Source organism: Coloeus monedula (genome assembly GCF_965178545.1).
Source record: "Coloeus monedula genome assembly, chromosome: 21".
In the NCBI taxonomy this organism is placed as follows: Eukaryota; Metazoa; Chordata; class Aves; order Passeriformes; family Corvidae; genus Coloeus; species Coloeus monedula.
Window position 1 is genome coordinate 923,667 of NC_138801.1, and position 20,011 is coordinate 943,677.

Here is a 20,011-nt window from a genome sequence, read left to right on the forward strand (position 1 = left end):
CCTTAAATCCAACTGTGTCCTGTGTGCTTTGCCTCAGGCAGGACATGACTCCTGGATCCATGGCTGTCCCCAGGTCAGTGGCAGCTCCACACGTCCCTCTGGCTCAGGCAGGGCTCCCTGCCCTTTGGCACCAAGGAGCAGTTGCTTGGGGAGGCCCAGCTCCACCCCGTCCTGGCTTCCATCAGCTGCTCAAAGTGCAGCAGCAGCTGTTCCTGGTGGGAGGAGAATTTGGAAGCAGCAGTGCCACCTCATTGTGGCACAAATCCGTGTGAGATACCTTGGTGGCACAGCTGGCACACCCATCCTCACCCTGGGCAAAGGTGGGGTTTGGGTCATGCTTTAAAGGTCAGTTTTAAATAACTATAGCATCCCAGGGGAGATAACCAGAACTATAAAAAGAAAGAAATCAAGATAAGGGGTTTGATCCAAAATGTATTGCACCACAAATTTCATAGTGTTTCATCATACAATCCATATTTACAGCATAGAAGGAAAGAAATCCAATGGTGATAGAAAGGATTATGTATAACCACTGTTCTGAGACAAGGGAAAGTGCATTAGCTGTTTAATACATGTATACACACCAGTCTTGCTCTGATATCTAACGAAAATTCAACACTTAAGAACTAGTTTATGGTAAGTTGATCCTGTATGAGCTTTGGGATCTGAAACTGAAGTCATTAGTGAATATGTAACATAAGATTTTACTTTGTCACTCCGTTCCAGGCTGCCTGTCCTGCTGTCCTTACTGTTCAGCAGTAAGATTTGAAGCCAGGATCAGCATAAACCCAATAGTCATTCAGCAGGGATCAGTGGGGGTGAGGGAGTCCTGACCCCTGCTCCCACAGAAACAGGGCTGGGCAAAGGGACATCAGAAAGGAAAAGATCTCAGAGAATAAAATCTTCCCAGAACCAACAGGTTATTCCACCCTGCTGTATCTCAGTAGAGAAACAATTGAAATAAATGTACTTTTTGATTGTCTATTTTCACAGTAGAGCAGAGCTGAACCCTTCCATGCTCTAACCTGTCTGGAAGTGCCGTGAATCCAGTTACTAAAGACTGTCTGGACAAGCTTTAGTGTACCAAAAAAATTCTGTTGGTTTTCTTAACTTCTGACAAATCCAGGCTGGCTCTAAGCTGAGGAGTAGCACCTGTGCCCAGTAACAGCTCCTGGGAGTACCTGTGTCTGGGGTGGGGCTGTCTGGGAGAGCAGCAGGGTCTGGATTCTCTGGATCAGCACATTCACCTCCTGCCTACTGACCTCACCTGAGGGAGGTTTCACCTTGGGCCCAGCACAGGTGTGCATGGAAGCAGGAGCAGCTCCCCTGCTGCACCTCCAGCCCCTCCAAGGTCAGTCAGAGGCCTGTCAACCAAGATAAACACCTCAACAGTGACTGGATCTCCACTAGACAAAGTCTGAATTATCCTGAATACATTTAACTGAAGTATGAACTTACTTTTAAGAGAATTCCCAGAACTGCAGCCTGTTCACTGAATTCCATACATGTATAAATTTTTGGAAATACGTCTCATTTTTAAGAAGTCAGACTTAGTGCTGCTTCCCATTTGGATCCAGATTTTGCAGTGGTGTTAATAACTGTGGGCAAAATTGTGCTTCCAGGGAGGGAAGTGCCACTTTGGTCCCCTTTCCTTATTGTATTAGGAAAACAAGCTCCTGGAACTGTGACTTGTTCACTAAGAGTTGAATTTTGCCCTCAAACCCCTCAGGAGCAGCATTTCTTTTACTGTAATAATCAGGACACAGTTAACATATTCGTAACAGTTTTTAAGCATCAATATTGGAAGTACAGAAAACCACAACCAAAGGGGCAGATCCTGGTTACGAGGATTTGTTGCTAGCAGACTTGGAAGAAAAAAAATAAACCAAAATGTTTAGTACCAGCATTCTTCACCCTTTGTCACTAGATTTTTATTTTATTTTTTTTTAAATAAAAGGTATTTTTTAGTGTGGATTTACAATACCTGGAACTCAGCTTTAAAAATTTTAAATGGTTTCCTACCCCTTTTCCCACTGCTAACAACCCATGGAACAGGCTAATAGATTAGTTGTAAAGGCGACTGAGGATTAGGTACTATAATTAAGACCATTTTAAATATTTTTCTTTAAGAAAAGTAAAATCAGACAACTCTAAAGTTGTGCTCTCAAATTAAATAATCATCAACATGCAGCCTTGAGGACTGCAGGCCAGGATAAATGCACCTTAAATTACACAGTGATATGAAAAAAATGCCAACCATTAGTTATGTCAGTATTAGAAGGCAAGGCAGAGTTCTTTTTTGGTTAAAGCTCCTGCTCCTATCCTGTGAAAGGCTTTGCAAACCATCCCACTCTCAACACAGTTCTGCCAACACATTTTTCATTGCTGGCTTCCCACAGCCAGACAAGCAGCTTTTCTGTGCCCAGAGTTACTGGACTCCAGCACCCTGGAACAGCAGCGAGAATCACCATCCCAAGAGAATGAACTGGCAGCAGTGCTGTCAGCAAGGTCCTCAGAACCCTCTGGTGCCAAGAACCCAGGAGTGATGAACACAAGGAGCTGCTCCCATCACAGACACCGAGGTGGTCCCTGAATCCAGCCCAGAGCTGTTGCAGTCTGTAGTGAAAATGTCTCCTTGCACAGTATTAGTTTTGTAAACAGAGCCAGAAGTTCTTGTACAAAATACTGCAATGACAGTGATTAAGACACACCTGGAGCAGTGTGTTCAGCATTCTTTTCACAGAAAGAAGTGCCTGGATACTGCCTGCCACCTTCAGGGTCCCTTAAGGCCACAGAGTCCTTGGGCTCGAGATAGACGGCCGGATGCTGCCTTTGGGAGATGGCTTTGACCCAAACCAGGACATCTAGGACACAACAGCACGACACACATCACACAAGGTTCACACTTCTAAGATGTGAAAAAGAAATAATACGGTACACAGCCATGTTCTCATCATTTGATGGAAAGACCTATTTATAAATCAGAATGCTGCAGACTCCAGACTGAAGTGGAGGCAGCTTCACACAATCAAATCTGGAAGGAACAGCACCCACTTCCCACAGGTGAAAATTACTGAAGATTATACTTACATATAGTCCTTTAAAATAATTTCAAATTAGAACTCTACAGTCATTCAAACACGGTGCCTTTAGTCAATGTAGCATTAGAGTGTTCCCTGAACCAGATGGTGAGGAAATCTCTTCATCTGCAGACTGAACATCCCAACTCCCTGGGTGGGCAGGGATGATACAGGATCTGGAGCTGAGGCAGCACTCACTGTTCAACATTCCCTAACCACCACACAGCCGGGGCCATGCAGATCTCATTTTAGCCCATGGAAAGGAGACACAGATCTTGGTGTCTGAGCCCAATGTCAAAAGGACAAACCCAGAATTAGACTCCTGCTGTTAAACACGGACTCTGTTTGGGCAAGGAGCTTCCAGCTTCTCCCCACAGATCAAGTCCACTGAGAAAGCTGTGTGCTAACTCCTCTGAGTACCAGAAAGCTGCTATTTCCCTCACTGAAATGTACAATTCCTGGCCCCTATGCATGTGATCAGCTAACATTTTAATAATACATGACATTTATTATTGTAGCTAACATTTGGAAAAAAGACACTTTTCCTAATCTCCCAGCATCTAGGAATTTTCACTGTCTCCTGGGAGTCCCATTAGAGACTACATATGGCATAGAACCCTTACCTTGTACTCTAAAGTTTCTTTGAGCATGTTTTCTTCCTCTTGTGAAAAATTCAGTAACACAGACACAGCTTTAATGAGATGGAATGCCTGAAAGAAACCAGAGAGTTGTGTTGCTTATGATGCTCTTGGGCTCTACACTCATGACTACAGTGCAGCACAGAGTCCTGCAGGTCTGTCACAGACTTCAGCAGCCCAGCAGCCTCCCATTATTCCCAGTTTTAATGGACTAGGATGGCCTGTATCTTACTTCTGTGTTTCCTGGCTTTCTGTTCTTTAAAAATTGTTTTGGAGAAAGAAGACAAGTGGGAGCCTGGTTAGTCAGAGTAGAGAAGCAGCCTGGCTGCTGCTTTGAAAAGTGGCTCAAACCAGCACAAGGCAAGAGAGATTCTTGTCATTCCAAATACACACTGAGGCACACTAAGTCCACAGTGCTCTCGCACTCACTGGGGCACACAGGGCAGTGAGTGACAGTCAGCACTCGGATACCATGGAGTTGTACAGTTATTTTTTGACCTTACCCACTGACTTGCAATTAAGTGTTTTGTTGGCATGACTAATTTAACACAAGAGAACAGGAAGGAGTTCCAAATGCACATGGAATTACCTCTTACAGACCAACAGCGAGTGGTTTATGTCTTTTTCTTGGTTTTTTCTCTTTCTTAAATGTACAGCCATTCTAATTACATACTCCATATGCTCTTCAGAGCAGTGCAGAGGGAATCTCTTGTAGATGCAGATCTTAAACACCCAGATGTAACTACCTCCTAAAAACTTCAATGTCCCTTTCATGTAGTTCAAAGTAGTCTGCACTTCCAAACATGTTGCTGTTAGCTATTTTGTTTCATTATCCCCCACTGTACACTTTTTAATTGTAAAATTATGGAATTGGCATAAAGTGTCCTTAGCAGGTGACAGGTGGCAATTTCTAGAGAAAGACAGATGTAGAAAGAGAAGGTGACACCTTTACCTCAGATTCCCTGCAGGACATGAACTTTAGTACAACATGTTTAAGGTACTCAAAGTTTATCTCCCTCGAGTCATTCAAATCAGAGTTGTTGGTGACAGTCACAGAAACATTAGGCACTTCAGAATTTGCACGTAGCTCAGGTACCTCACTGTCAGGCCTTATTTTCTACAAAAAAAAAAAAACAAACCAAAAAACAAACCCACAGAGGAAAAAGAGAAGTACATTGCAGACTCTGTCAGCGTGACACTGGGAGGGATCTGGGTTCAGGATATCTAAAGAGGGTTGTATTCACAACTGATACAAACTGGACATCAACAGCTTCTCATCCTTCATGGGGTCACAGCAGAAAAGTGTCTCCAGCTCTCCCTGCACTGCAGGACAGGAGCTGGTTGATGTCAGTGTTCTGTGTACATTTCCCAAACCAGCTTGGAACTGGCTCCATGGTGGAAGCTATCCCTCGGTAATTTTTCCTATCACTAACCTGCCCTGAGCCTTTCAAATGTGGGCTTTCTTCAGAACAATTTTCAACATCAGAGCAAAAATAACAATTTTAAAACCTCTGTTTTTTGGGGTTTTTAAAAGATTTTTTTTCTTGGCGAGATAAACCATTGCAGAGTTGAAAGGGGAGTTAGCAGTCAAGCTTTTGGAATGACAGTGCAAGTACCTGCCAGCAAGTGCCATCTGAAGAGACTGAAAACACACAACCCTTACCAGCTCTTTCTGGAGAGTTTTCTTGAGTTCTGTCATTCTTTGCTGAAGCTGCTTTATCATCTGTAAGCACAGAAAAGGAGAGTTTAACAGTATCCATTGTCAGGACCCCCAGATAGCTGGAAAAACCCATGATAAACAAGTACTGAATGAAATAATAATTAACCAACACTGACAGCTGTGAAGAAGTAACCTGAAAGCCTTGCCTTGCCAGCTGCACACAGCAGCAGGCATGTGACAGGACACTTGGGCTTTCATGTGACAGCGCCGTGGAACTGAACTGAATTTGCACAAAAGGGCTCTGCAGGAAAGCTGTAAATAGTATCATTTGGTGCATCCTTCTGCCAAAATACATCAGGATTCATGCAGCTCTTGCTGCAGCTTTTATTCATTGTTGGTAGATCCTTGTATGATCCAGAGAAAAGCATTTATTCACAGCATACTGGATTCAAATTGGACAGGCCTGTCCTTTTAAGGCTGCAGCAGGGGCAGCACCAGTTACTTGGCTTCCTAATTAAGAGGGGAAAGACTACCAGGTGTTTCTGTTCACCTTGTTTTTCTCAGCAATTTGCTGTTCCAGCTCTCTGTTATCCTTCTGAAGTTGAATGACATCTGCAGCTGCCACCTCTCCGTTCTGTTCCACCACAGAGTTTTCTGGAGAAGGGAAATGCTCATTGTTCAAGGCTCTCGTCGACTCCTCCAGTTCTAAAACCTGTAAAAATAAACAGTGAAGTGAAGAGATATCATGACATTTTCAGCCCAAGAACACTCCCCAGGGGGAAAGCCAGACTTCTTTTTGGTTGTCCAGGCAAGACAGAACTGGGGGTCTCCTGCACACCTCCCTCTTTTTCTGGGAAGTCTGACAGAATGGATTTGCAACAGCACTCACAGTTTTCTCATGCTCTCTGGCTAACAGGCACTCCTGTACCTGAAGCTTCAGCTCATCAATTTCCTTTCTTGCCGTTTCCTCTTTCTCCACTGCTTGGCTCTGACTTGCTTCTATGTCCAACTGTAACTGATGCACCTGCAGCAAGGCAGCTTCATGGTCTGGGAAAGGAGAGACCTGCTTAGTATCAGTGTTCCACATCAGATGGGAGTTTCTCATCCATTTTGTCTGTCATGAAGACAGAAAGCCAGGGGAGAGACAGACACGAGAGACTGTCCAATTGGTAGTGAACAAGAAACCATTTTGAAAATTCTGAGAGATTAAATATAGAAGAGAAACCTAGAAAAATTACAATCTACCAGGCAAGGCCAGAACTAGAGACTGTACTTAAAGTTAAAGCTGTCTGGGATACAGTAGACTCATCTGGTCTAACCTTGACTGAGTTGGTTCAGTTCTTCTTTCTGTTTTAGCAGCAGACCACATTTTTCATCTATCAGCTGGTCTTTCTCCTTTATTAGGGCATTCAGATGTGAAACCTTCAAAGCAGACAAACAATGAACCGAAGTCATTAAAGATATAAAACAGGAAGAGGGTGTTGAAAGATTCCAACATCCTTCAGAGGCATCACCTCCACAATGCTGCCCTCAGTAACAAGCACTGAAGGTAATGCTGGAAGAGCTAAACCCCACTTGGCTTCTGTGCCACCATCAGATTGTCACAGGCAGCATGTGGCACCTGCAAAAGCCCCTGAGCAAAACAGGAGATGGCCTTAAACCCCTTCTACACAGAGCTGGCCCAGCAAGCACAGATCTACAGCAGTCCCAGAAGAATAAAGAACCCAAAAGATGGGACTAACTCCAGTCAAACTTGCTCAGTTGACAGTTCCTACTTTAAGCAAACACAAGCTCACACTATCCACCACTTCTTACACAGGAAGAGCAAAACAAGGCTACCTAGAACTGACATTTGGTACTGGATACAAGCTCCTCCCTATGAGGAAATGTACAAATTTACAACTGCTGTGCTCCAGATGAATCCAGATGTGACACAGGCACTGAAAGGAACAACCCAGAACAAACAGGTTTCTTTAAAAGAAGCTGCCAAATGTCAGAGGCTCCTGATGGCTGGCACACTGGGACAGTAACACCTCACAGATTACAGGGCTCTGAAACAGTCAAGTTTACTGAGGCAACCACTGCTGTCTCACATGCTGTGGATAGGATTCTGATCAATTGTCTTGAATGTTGGGATAAATAAATCCAGACCTAGTCTGCTCTTTGAAAGGTCAGGATGTCTCAGATACATTTTAGAATAGTCATTATTAACCAACCTGCTGTTGTAATTCCTCTCTCTGTTTCCGTGCTTCTTCCAGGGCTTTGGCAATTTCCACACTGACAGTTTCTCTGCTGCTCATCTCATTCTGCAAACCAGAAGTAATTGAGAGGTTATGTGAGACAACTGAATCAAGTCAGTCTCTCATCTTTAACCCCAAATCTATTAGGACTACATTTATCAGTGCTCTGACACACCAATTTCCAAATGAGTTAGGTTTGTTTTACTGACTGCTGCTCTCTGCATATGCAAGAGCAACACAAAACTGATGTAAGAACCCAAACAAACCCAATGCTTGCAAGATCTTTCAGCTTGAAGTCTCTATTACAAAGAAGTAGCTCCTTGCTACAACAGATCTTTATTCCAATTGGGCATCCAGGAGTAGCTACAGAAAAAATTTCAACCATCTAAAATTACAGTCAAAATTGGATAAACTGTAAACACCCGACTAATTTAAGTTTTTAACATTTTGGTTTGAACACTGTGAGTGGAATTTGATGTTGAACCATTCTGTATTCACCACTGCTAACAGGATTTCCAAGCTCTTCACATGCCTGACAATATGGGAATGTATTATTTCTGCCTGATTTAGGCAGACCCAAGCATTCTGGTTCAGAAAAGGATCAACCCTTTGTAATGCTTCTCAAACACATTTCTGCTGAGTACCAGAGATGATTTACAGCTCCAAGTACCTGCAACCTGAATGTAACAGACCTCCAAGCACTGAAAGTAACCCACTGTGCTGTTTACTGTTCCCCAGCCTCAGCTCTGTCCCAAGCCAGTGCCAGCACCCAGTTCAGCCCTTACCTTTAGCCTGTTCAGTTCAGACTCCTGTTGTTTTAAAGAACTCTCATACCCTTCTTTGCTTCCCTTGAGATTTTCATTTTCTTCTTCCAATTGGCTCTGTAAAATAAAGTGTTTAAATATGCAGTACAATTATTCTAATGCTTTGTTTAAACAATTAAACACATCTAATACTTTGCTCATATTTAGTTCCTCAAAGTATGAGATCTTCTATTATAATGCCAGGAGCACTGAATAAGAACAACAAGCAAGGTCCATAAGCTGTGTTAAAATCATGTTGTGAAGACTCTCACAGCCCACCAGACAGTTTCTGTACTTACAATCCTGTGCTGAGTTGTTGTTTTATCCGATTCCCAAGCTTTTTCAAGAGCAGCAATCTGAGACTCCAGCCCAGTAACTTTCTGATCATACTGATGTTTCTCACTTAAAATCTGTTGCTGCAGGTGATTTCTTTCATCTTCTAGAGCAGTTTGCTTAAGAGACATAAAGAAAACCACATTAATAAAATGGTATTTTGACATTCTGACAAGATCAGACACCATTCCATGAGACACTCTTAAACTGAGGAACATTATTCCTTTGGCAGCAGTGTCATGTACTCACAGACAGGAGTTCAGGAGACAAACAGCAAGAAAACACTTGAGGAACAAAATAGAGAACTGATTGTCTCTGGGGATGCTGAAGACTGATCTGTTAATGGTCAGTGAAACATGCAGGATACTCACCAGCTTCTGGATCTTCAGATCCTGCTCAGCAGCTGCTTCTTTGCTCTTTTTCAATGTTTCTGTTGCAATCTGTAGTTTCTGTTCCAGTTCTTTATTCTAAAATAACACCATGAATTGAACTCCTTATCCACTGGCATCTATGTTACTAAAAAATATGTGCATAATACAGAGTGGCCCAGGAGAAGAAGGTAAATATTAAATCCCTGAAATCACAGAGATGAGAGAGGCTGTCTATTTGACACATGCTGGTTTTAGAAACTCTTCACCACAGCACTACCCCAGCAATGCTTGCACTTGAGTTATTTGTTTCTTAGTCCAGGCAGGATCTGCACAAAACCTCTACCTTCATCTCTAGGCCCTCCTCCATCCACAAAAGTGGGGAGATGCCCAGAGACATGGATCAATTATTCTCCTTTCAAGACCAAATCCAACTAAATGTGCAGTCTTACCTTTGCCTGGGAGTGCAATGAGGGGAGGAGGAACAGGACATAGAGGATGAAAACAGTGGGAATCTGTAGTGAAATTAAAAACTACTCACCTGTGTTTCCAACTGGTTCACAGCCCCGCTGTGCCGTGTCCTGTCTGTCAGTACCTGCTGCCTGCTCTCCTCCAGCCTCTGCTCAAGAGCAGCTTTCTGAAGATTACATTGAGGTGAAGAACAGGAGGAAAGATGGACAAAAACTTAAGTTGGGGGGGTGTAGTTAAAATTTTCCTTTTTATTTCATTAATAAGGTCAAACTAAAATGGGACAGAATGTTTTAGTATCTCTAGATGGACTTTAAACTGGCTTGAGCTTACTAAGCCAAGTCCTTTCATCACAGAAACACTGAGGTGATGTGACTGCAGGCACCCTGACCAGGGAAGAGCAAACATTCCCTTGTCTCCCCAAGACCCAGCTGGGAAGACATTGCTCCAGGCTAATTCTGAGCCGGAACATCAGTGCTTGAGAAAGAGATCAAGAAGTAATGAGAGAAAGGGGATTAACCACAGCTAAGTTTCTGTTTTCAGCTGTTGTTTAGCACTACAAGGCTGAGGTTTTCAGCATACAACATTCTGTTTGCACACCTATGTGCAAACAGTTCCCCTCCCTGCCCCACTGCCTTGCCAAAGAACAAGGAAAAGCATTCCCTGTTCTTGTAAGGATTAATCAAAAAAAAACCCTATTTGTTCCACCTCTTGTGGGGATGCTAGAAAGCTGCTCTTTTCCTTCTAAGCAGTCAGATGCAATGCCCAAATGGACAATGCAGAAAGGCCAACACAAGACATCTGTGCAGGATCCACACAAGCAGGCTCAGCGTAGCCAGCCACATGTTCTGCCCAGCACAGTGTGCCAAAACACACTGACAGGACAAATGTGCCTGTATGACATCAGCAGCTATTCTTTCCATGGGTGAGAAGTAATGTATGACCTAAAATACCCCAAAAGAAACAACTCACTAATATTGTACTTCTAAACAGCCTGTAACTGTGTAATTACCTCTTTGAGCAGCTCCTGCACATGTTCATCTCCTGAGAGATTTCTTTCTAGCTTTTTTTCCAGGGAAGACACCTTTTCCTGCAGCTGTTCAGTAAGTTTATCTCTCTCAGCAAATTCAAAAGTCATCTGTGAGAATGAGAAATCACAGAATCTTTTTTGTAATGAAGCTTTCAGCTAATCTGTTGTTGTTTGACTTTCGGAAATGCCATCAGAAAGGAAAGTCCTATTTGAAATATGATCCTAGGACACTTTCCAGATGCCAAACTTCCAACTACACAAAGGTGTACATTACCCAAACGTGCACCTTTACACCACCTACAGCACACGCGTGCGAAAGCGCTTCACCTTTTGCTTCTGTTGCTCATATTCCACCTTCAGAGATTCATGCTCCACTTGTAACACTTCCAGTCTCTTCTCACAACCAGAACCAGCCGCTCGAGCCTAAACATTTTGAGAAATTACTTACTTTGAAACTTAAATTTCCAACACCACATAACTGATATCTAATCTAACTTCTGCAGACATGGAGCTCTTTGAATCAAATCTCACTTGGCTCAAACTTACATTTTGCAAGTCTACAGAAAGCTGCTGAATGACAGTTTGTAGCTCCTGTTCTCTTAACTCCAGAGCAGTGATCTTATTTTCTGCGTTTGTCTCAGCTGTCATTAGTTCATCTCTTCACAGAAAGAGAATAAAAACAAGTGACATACTGTTCCAGAAAAATAATCTTTAGCAGATAATTCTGCTGCTTATGAAAATGGACTAAGCATCAACAAAATTTTCTTGTCCTAAAACCAGCCACCACCAATCACTGCTTGATTATACATTTTCCAAAAAAAAGTGATAGTTAAGCATTCAAACTACGAAAAAAGGAAGTAATTTACAGAAAAAGTATTACTATCATTGGCTTGGCATTTACATCCCCATGACCATAGCAGAGGCAAAAATTCAGTCAATTCACTACATATATAAACTCTTCCAAAGAGACAGAACTAAGCATGAAGTAAAACCACAGGGGAAACACATCCACTGCTCCTCTGAAACACCAGCTCCATACCTCCGAGCCTCCAGCTCCGAGAACTGCTGCTGCAAGTCCTGGAGATCCTTCCTCAGGCTCGAGGACTCGCTCCTCGCCTCCTGCAGCTCTGCTTTAGCGTGGGTCAGCTCTTGAGCGTGCGCCTCGAGCTCCTGCTCTGTTCTGCTCAGAGACTCTTCCTTTTTCAAAAGCTAAATATTAGAAAATTGTCTTTGGCATTACAGATGACCAGTAATACTGATTAACCTTTTCATTGAAGCTTGCCTGTTTTACTAAGTTATGGGCTGAATTAAGTGAGATAATAAACTATGTAATATTGTATTCAGTACCCACTGTTAGGATCTTGACACCAACCAAATCTGTGTACAAGCATAAAGGCTAAAAAAATTAATGCAGGGCTACCACTAACTTGATATCCTAGTAAAAATTTTAGGAACTGAAAAGTTTAAAATATTCTTACCATGTGTTTAACTTTGGCAATTTCCTGCTGCTGAAAGCCCTCCAGTTCATCGATTTCATCTCGTTTTTGGAAAAGGTTCAAACTCTGCTCCCTCATTTCTTGTAACTGTGTTTGAAGCATTTTTTTTTCCTGATAAATGAACAAAAGTGAAAGAAATCAAAGAATATCTGTATGCTCATGTCAAGTCAATGGGGGTTTAGGTAAACTCTCTGGGAAAGAAATCTTGTCTTGCAGCCATACAGCTCCTGATGGTGCTCCATACAGAACTAGAAATCCTTTCAGCTTCATATCACAGGGCAAATTACCAAACTTCAAAAATATGTAAAAAGAAATCTGAATTCATTACAATGCCACCAGTGACCATCTGAACTGAACTCTTAAATATGGACAATGTTCCACCTTACAGAAGGACAACTTGCCCATCACAACCCATCATTCTTTACTTCCCCACTGAAAAATAATTCTGGAAAGGCCTCCCCAAGCATTTGAGCCAGTAACAAAAGCAAATGATTTGCCTCTCCCACTGAACAAGGATCAAATAATAAAAAAGGCCAAACAGAGTCGAGTTCTGATAGAGTTGGAAGTGTGCAGGATGGTGTTTGCAAAACACACACAGAGACACAGTACACCCCCCAAGAAAAACATCCAAGGTTAATTACCTTTTCAACTTGACCAAGTTTTTCCATCCACTCCTGAACAAGAAAGAAAGAAAGAAAGGAGAAAAAAGATATAAAAATCCATTTGAAGATTTTCAAGGACAACAATTATGGTTAAAAGAAATAAAAAGCATTTTTATTGTTAGCAGATACTAAGCTTTGGTAATGATTAAAAAAATAATCAGCAGCAGTATAGTAACAGCCAGTGCTTGAATAGATAAAGGCTGAGGAATCATTCATGCTACCTGAATACATAAGCTTTATGCAAGTAAAATAAATGTGACAACATTGAATCTTATCAAAACACAAGCTTAACCTTTCATTAGGAATTTTTGTGGACTCTTGTGAAAACCAGTTGGAACAGTCCAGGCAGTGACAAGTCCTGCACCATTCCTGGCACTGAGCTCAGCACTCCCTCCCTTCCCTTGGCGCTGGCATGCTCACACAGTGCTGAACAATTATTTTAATTAATAGCAACACCTGCTTAAATCATCAGGGTCATGGGAGTCAAAAGTCCTGCTCACGCTCTGTTACCTTGTCCTTTTTTTCCAAGGCCAAAGCCATTCCTTCAGCCATCTTGGCTCGACTGGCCTGGTGAGCTTCATTCTGCTCCTGAAACTTCCTCATGGAGGCTATCAACAGAGAACCACCAGCTATATTAAAAACTCATCTTTTAAAATTGCTTCTCACTTTTCTCTAAGTTATTTATAACTTTAAAGAGCTTCTTCTGCAAGTAATTAGCCCCATCTTGACTGCAGCACTAACGCTGTGCCGCTCATTCCCTCACGCTGCTTGCATGCTGGCCAGGAGCCGAAGCTAACAGCAGACAGGAATACTGCTCCTTGCTGGATCAGAACAAAGCTGGGGGTTTCCAAAAGGCCTTTCCTGCATGTTAGCCCCAAATTTGGCAGGAGGAGTATAATAACAACTTTGTTAAACACACTGCTGCTGCTTTTTATGCTGTAAATAAGGTAACAACTCGTGTTCTAATTCTTCACAGTACAGAGGTGCACAGTTTGAAAGGAAATCATTAGCACACCTGTACACCAAACCCCTTTCCTTCCAACCACAGCAATTTTCAACTTAACTAAACAAAAAGGAAAAAAGAAAAATACGTACAATCCTGATGCTTTTCTAATGCATTTTCAAGCTTCTCTTTTATCTTCTGCAGATTTCGGATCTGATCAGCATAATCTTGTGTGAGGAGGGAGAAGAACAGACCAGGAATGGACAGACATTGGGGAAGGACATTTTTACGGTAACAAAAAAAAAAAAAAAAAAAAAAAAAAAAAAAAAAAAAAAAAAAAAAAAGAAAAAAGGATGAGTGGCAAATGACAATGATTTTCTCAATCAGAAAATCATTCCTGCTGAAGAAAACTTGGGTGATCACAACAATGAACAAGCAAATAGTTCCTGTCCACAGGGTTGGCACAAACAGAAGGGCCTGTCCCAGGGGTGTCAGTCACACAGACAAGGGCAGAACCAGAGAATGAACAACTGTCCCTCCCTTTTTACTTCATCCCAGAACAGTGATATATTTAACTCTGTTCAGGAAAGGTTCTGGCACTGGAGGGTGCAAGGAAGGGTTTATTCATGGCCATTGCATCCATTTACTCGTTGTTCCAGTCCTACAGCACTGCCCCCATCCTCACTCAGCAGAACTGACATAGGAGGCAGGGAATAAAAACTAAAACAAGTACACACACCCTGAAGAAGTTCCTGTACGATGGAAAAGAGGATTTACTCACTGGGTGGTTGCCTGCATGAGACTCCTGACACTCAAGAGCCTCCCTCTCTTGTGTTAAGCCCCAGCCAGCACTTTTAAGTTTACCATGTGCAAGAAGATGAGCACTTGGGCCTTTCAAATTTGATGTGAAATAATTTTGAACCCTATATTTTCTTGAACTGAACAGAAGCCTGATAAATCTCCAGAATAAATTAAAATAATCCTGATCTGGCTGTAACTTTTCCTTATTTTCCAAGGGCTCCCATGAGCTTTGGGAAGCAGCAGTGTAACACAGTTCAGCCCAGTCTCTGGTCCCCTCCCTACAACAGGGATGGAGAGCAGTGACAGCCTTCACTACAGCTTCACAGAAGAAGGAATTAGAAAGAAAAAAGCCTCAGGACTGTTTTATGTTTCCTCATTTTCAAGCTCAGTTCTTTGAGGATGGCACTGTGTTACTGTCAACATCAGAATGCTCAGACCCTATGAGGAACAAACCATTCCACACAGGTGGGGACAGACGCTGTTTGAAACGTGGGACAGAAAGCGATCCCAGCTGTTCCAAGGAATCGCACAATGTAGCGCTGAAATCAGCAAAGAGCCAGTTGCCTTTGTAAAAAAATAACCATACTGGATGCTCCCTCCCTTGCTGTCAATCAACAGGCTTGCTACAAATCAAGTTTTCAAAAGACCCTAACGCCATGTATTTTTAACAAATTAGACCATGTAAATTCAAAGGAAAACATTTCCTGAAGTAACAAGTTTTATATGTATCAGGGCACATACCAGACAGTTTCACCTCCAGTTTTCTTATCTGTTCATTTCTTCTGAACAACTGGGATGAAAGATCCTCTCTGGAGCTGCTTCCATCAGAAGCCTTGGGAGAAAAGCAACACTCTGTAACTTACAAAATTTAGAAAAAGCAATCCTACCATACATTAAATCTGGGATAATAACCACTCTCCTGCTTAGGAACAGCTCTTGTTTTTCACATAAAGGGGAAAATCATACTAGCACAGCAGAAAGTGTAAAAAGTGCTGAAGGAGAAAACCAGCAAGGGCTTAATAGTGCCAGGCTGCCTGCTCCCCAGAGCACAATGCCTGGGAAGGAGCTGGTGCTGGGAACTGTTTGTCCAAACTGTCACTGAGGAGATGGGGGAATGGAATGACTGAGGGGGAGGAAATCGGGCTCTACAGCACAGGCACCAGGAAAGGTCAAAGCAAAAGTCGTGAAAATCAAAGTAATTAGAAAAGAAGCAGTAATGCTTTTCAGGTGGGATAAGCTCGCTGAAGCCCTGATACAGCAATCTGTCTGTGCAAGATCTGCTGTATAACTGACTTATGAGTCCTCTGGTGGTTTTTGCTCCACAAAAATCAATAGCAAGAGCAGTTAAATGAATATTGATAAAACAACTAATTCTTGGAGGTTTTCTGAAAACCACTCAAGACTTCAGTCACCACCATTATTTGTTTTCTGTTCTCCAAACTTGCAAGATGGTAAACAGAACTTCTACATGAGAATTTCCTAAGTGCTAAAAATAACCCTCAGAAAAACACAAGACCAATATATTTCCACTATAAAATGTATTTAAACATTAGGAGCTCCAACTTTCTGCTTAACAGAACTGAAATTTCAGCTGAGCTTCAGAAAAAAAATTATTTAAAACTCAACTGTGTAAATAACTTCTTCACTCTGCAGACAGCAAACAGTGACTCGTTGCTGGCTCTGCACTGGGTCCTGCTGGCTCCAGCAGTGGGGTGACACTGCCTTAATCCAGGCTTTCAAAAATGTGACAGCCAGCCATCCAGGGCAGAGGTGCCAGAGCATTCCAGGGCTTCATTTAACCCATACACTCCTGGAATTTTACCACTTGTTTAAACAATGTTTTATAACGAAAGAGAGGAACTACAATAGTTTTGAGTGCAATAACACTGCACAGATGTTTTCGGCAGGTAGGAAGAGTACCAGGAAGCCTAGAGGTAAAATGAAAACTGGCCAGCATCTAGCTGGCTTTTCTAAAGACAGAAGCTGTGGCTGTCCCATCCCTGGATGTGTTCCAGGCCAGGTGGAACAGGACTTGGAGCAACCTGGTCTAGTGGAAGGTGTCCCTGCCCATGGCAGGGGGTGGACGAGCTTTAAGGTCACCTCCAACCCAAACCACTCTAGGATTCTGTGCTTCAGTAATTAATTTTACTAAGAGGTATCTCACATGTAACGACAGCTTTAATCACTATTTTATATCTATTTATCAATGTTTTGTATTGAAACAGCTTTGTAAGTAACGTTTACACGGGAATGGAAGCCTCCTGGCAACTTCTATGTCAAACAAATGTTTTCTCTTCAATATTTAAGTTCACTCAAGCTAATGATACCTTTATGCCTTAAGAGATACACTTACAAAGACACCACAGCACGTATTCAAATAGCACACTACACTTAAAATGGGTGTCTGCAAAACCATAATAAAAATGCTGTCAGAGAAATCAGATTTCAAAACAAGGTGTAACTCACGAAGTCGTCTCCGGAGTCTGCTCCCACAGACGTGATCGATTCCTTACTGACAGACCTGGGGATGCGGGCAGCTCCTCCGGGCCTGGGAGCTACCGCTGCCTCCTCTGCGATCTTCTTCTTCAATTTGGCAAACATTTTACTGCTCTACAGCCCTGAAATATCCAGATCCTTTGGAAAGCCACGACCTCCAACGTTTAATACGCTGACACTCTGTCTAAAGCTTCCAAATGCCGAGACTTAATTCTGAGCCTCATCCACTGGTTTACTGCATTTCTAGTGCCATTAAAGCCCTCAAGGCCTGGCAGTGCCTGCAAATCAAACAGAAATGGGTTCCACACTAAAAAATCCCACCCGCATGAATCATTTAAAGGTAGTAGAAATTCTTTTAACATCGTATCTGTTACAACACGTTAAAAAATCGGGTCTCCCGGAGCAGAATCCGTTAAAGTCCCAAACCAACGGCCCCAAACGGCGGCGGGGCCCGGGCCGGGAGAGCGGGCGGGTCCCCTCAGCCCGGCCCTCACCCACACGCGAGGGAGGCCCGGCCCGGCCCGGCCCGCGGCGGCTGCTCCGCCCGGAGGCATCGAGGGCCCGTCACCGCCGCTCCCCCGCGGTCCCGGCCCGGCCGCCCCCTGACCTCCCGGTCCTCCGGCCCCTCGCTCCTCACCGCCCGTGCCCGGCCGGGCCTTGCCGGTCCCGCGGCCGCCGCCGCTTCCCCGGGCACCGCCGACCCGGAAGCGCCGCGCGGGGCGGAAGCGGCGCCGGCCCCGCTCCTCCCCCGGCCCCGCTCCTGGCCCTCCTCCCTCCGACCCAGCTCCGCCCTCAGCCCCGCTCCTCCCTCCGACCCAGCTCCTCCCTCGCCCCTCCCGCTTCGCCCCCGGCCCGGCTCCTTCCTCAGTCCCGCTCCTCTGCCGCCCCGCCCCTCCCTCAGCCCCGCTCCTCCCCGGTCCCGCCTCTCCCGCTCCTCCCTCCCGCTGTCCCACCCCGGAGCGGACCAGGCGCCTCGCTACGAGCGTTTACCACAGTTTATTGACAGCACAGTCCGCCGGCGGGGCCGGGGCGGCGGCGGCCGGGACAGGGACAGCGAACGGCTCGGACACGGCACAACCGAGAACACCGGGCGGGAGCGACCCCGGCGGGCGGGGACAAAAGCGAACGGAAATCTGCTCCAAAGTCTCTGGAAAGGCTGGAAAGGCGGTGATGAGCAGGACGCGGGGCTGGCGCTCGGTCTGTGGTACCCGCCCGGACCGGGTGTGTCCGCTCCGGCAGGGCCCGGCTCCATCGCGGCCTTGGCTTCTCCCCGCAGTGTCCAGCAGTAACACAAACACGCTTCTTCCCTCCCCGAACAACGGCAGAGTCGATTCTGGCATCACACTGCTTTGGCGATTACAGATCCCTTGCAAAAAAGTCCATTTGCTCCAAAAAAAGTTTATTTATATATCTCTATATATTTTAAGGAAAATATCAGTTTTTACCAAAATACGATATACAGGCACACAGCTGTAAAATAACTTTAAACCAATTCACTATAAAATTACTTTTGGTAATAAATAATTTGATTCTCAGAGAGGCAAAACGCTCCCTGTACCTCTGCAGCTGGGCTGCCCGAGGCACGGTCCCTCTGCATTCCCAGAACGCTCCCAAACACTCCCACCTGCACTCCCCTCGTCCTTCTCGCTGGGCCTTGCCCAGGGCAGAAGCAACTTGTGCTTTTCAGCCTGCATGAGGCAGAATCCTGCTCCCAACAAACCAGTTCAATGGTGGAATGGTAATAAACACGTGCCAAAAGCAACCTGTGAAGTCAAGGGGGCAGATCCCCCCAGAAGGGTTTATTCTGGAAGGAGCAGCTGCTGGGATGGGGCTGGAGAGATCTGCTCCGCTCTGGGGCTCCTGCAGGCCAGCGAGCTGTGCTGGGATCTGCTCCCAGTGAGAATGAAACCTGGAACAAAACATCTATGCGTGCATCTAGGCAGAATTCAGAGACAGTCCTTAACCCCAAAAAAGATCTGTCAGATTCAAAAATCCCGAACTAACTCTCCTCAGCCATGGCATAGTAATGGTTTAGATGGGAAAGCAAAAAGTGGCTGACTGTCACTCCTAAATCTAAAGCAGTTACGTGTGTCCTCTGCTCTATTAGTGGACACCCAGATCTTCAAAGCACCTGAATACATTTGGTCACAGAACAGAATTGCTCTAAAAGTCCAATGTTAAAATCGTAAGAGAGCCCCTTCGGGAGTGTATAATCTGCTCTGGAGAGCTTTGCCCTGGCCGCTGTGCCCAGTCTGACCTTACGAGGTGCACAGAGCAGTGTTCAGCTCTCTGTATTAGATTTTTTTCCTTGTTCATACAACTGTTCCTGCCTGCAGAGCTCCCTCAGCCCCAGGAGCAGCCACAGCCACCAACACCACCAGGACTGAGTGAGGCTCAGCCACTGCTGCACCACTGAGCTGCACTCGGACAGTTACTGAGGAACTGAACACAGGTAAAGCTTTTACAAAAGAAACCTCAAGACAAAACAGTTGTTCAGACAGATTCCAAGATTTTTAGCTTTCAGGAAGGAGCAGACTTGCAGCACAGCATGGTTACAGGACACAGGAGGCGGTGAGGCAGGGGAGGTGCTTCCTAACTCATGACAGGGATGGGCTATGGAACAGCACTTCCATCCCATCCTTAGGGGAGAAGCCTGACCAGAGCTACTCAAATTGTAGCTTTTGACGATGATTAACTGAAGCCAAATTTCCTGTTGCCCCCATCTATTTCCTATGATCCTTTAAATACACCTCTGCACATCTCCCTGGGGAACACTCTTGAGGGGTTTAGTCCGTCATGACTTGACAGACATTATTTTGATGAACTACTCAAAGAAGCATCCTGAAACTTCTCAAGAAAGCACTCCAGGGAGCAAGTCCTGTTTGCACAGCTCATGGAAGTTAGTGCTCTATTTAGCTTGTGCACAAAGCAAAATGACACATCACATCCCAAGAGGAATTAAAAACCAGAGCATTAAAGACTCATAACCCTGC

The 20,011-nt window shown here is 44.3% G+C and overlaps 1 protein-coding gene across 3 annotated transcripts; it reads right to left on the bottom strand.

Moving 5' to 3' along the window:
* Positions 1 to 12: 12 nt before the first annotated feature.
* Positions 13 to 17,757, bottom strand: GOLGA1 (golgin A1). 3 transcript variants are annotated; one of them, XM_082295333.1, is made up of 23 exons: positions 17,656 to 17,757; positions 16,989 to 17,296; positions 15,264 to 15,354; positions 13,874 to 13,948; positions 13,289 to 13,386; positions 12,758 to 12,790; positions 12,099 to 12,227; positions 11,660 to 11,817; positions 11,167 to 11,278; positions 10,948 to 11,043; positions 10,603 to 10,728; positions 9,664 to 9,759; positions 9,126 to 9,221; positions 8,721 to 8,873; positions 8,404 to 8,499; positions 7,595 to 7,684; positions 6,698 to 6,800; positions 6,268 to 6,425; positions 5,929 to 6,090; positions 5,382 to 5,441; positions 4,671 to 4,835; positions 3,704 to 3,790; positions 13 to 2,864 (listed from the first exon to the last, which is right to left on the bottom strand). In XM_082295333.1, the coding sequence occupies exons 2-23, from the start codon at positions 17,121 to 17,123 to the stop codon at positions 2,784 to 2,786; spliced, it is 2,400 nt and encodes a 799-aa protein (XP_082151459.1). In that variant the 5' UTR covers positions 17,124 to 17,296; positions 17,656 to 17,757; the 3' UTR covers positions 13 to 2,783. The 3 variants fall into 3 exon arrangements, with proteins under 3 accessions (XP_082151459.1, XP_082151460.1, XP_082151458.1); XM_082295334.1 differs by having other exon boundaries at positions 6,307 to 6,425; positions 11,660 to 11,829; XM_082295332.1 differs by having other exon boundaries at positions 11,660 to 11,829.
* Positions 17,758 to 20,011: the final 2,254 nt, after the last annotated feature.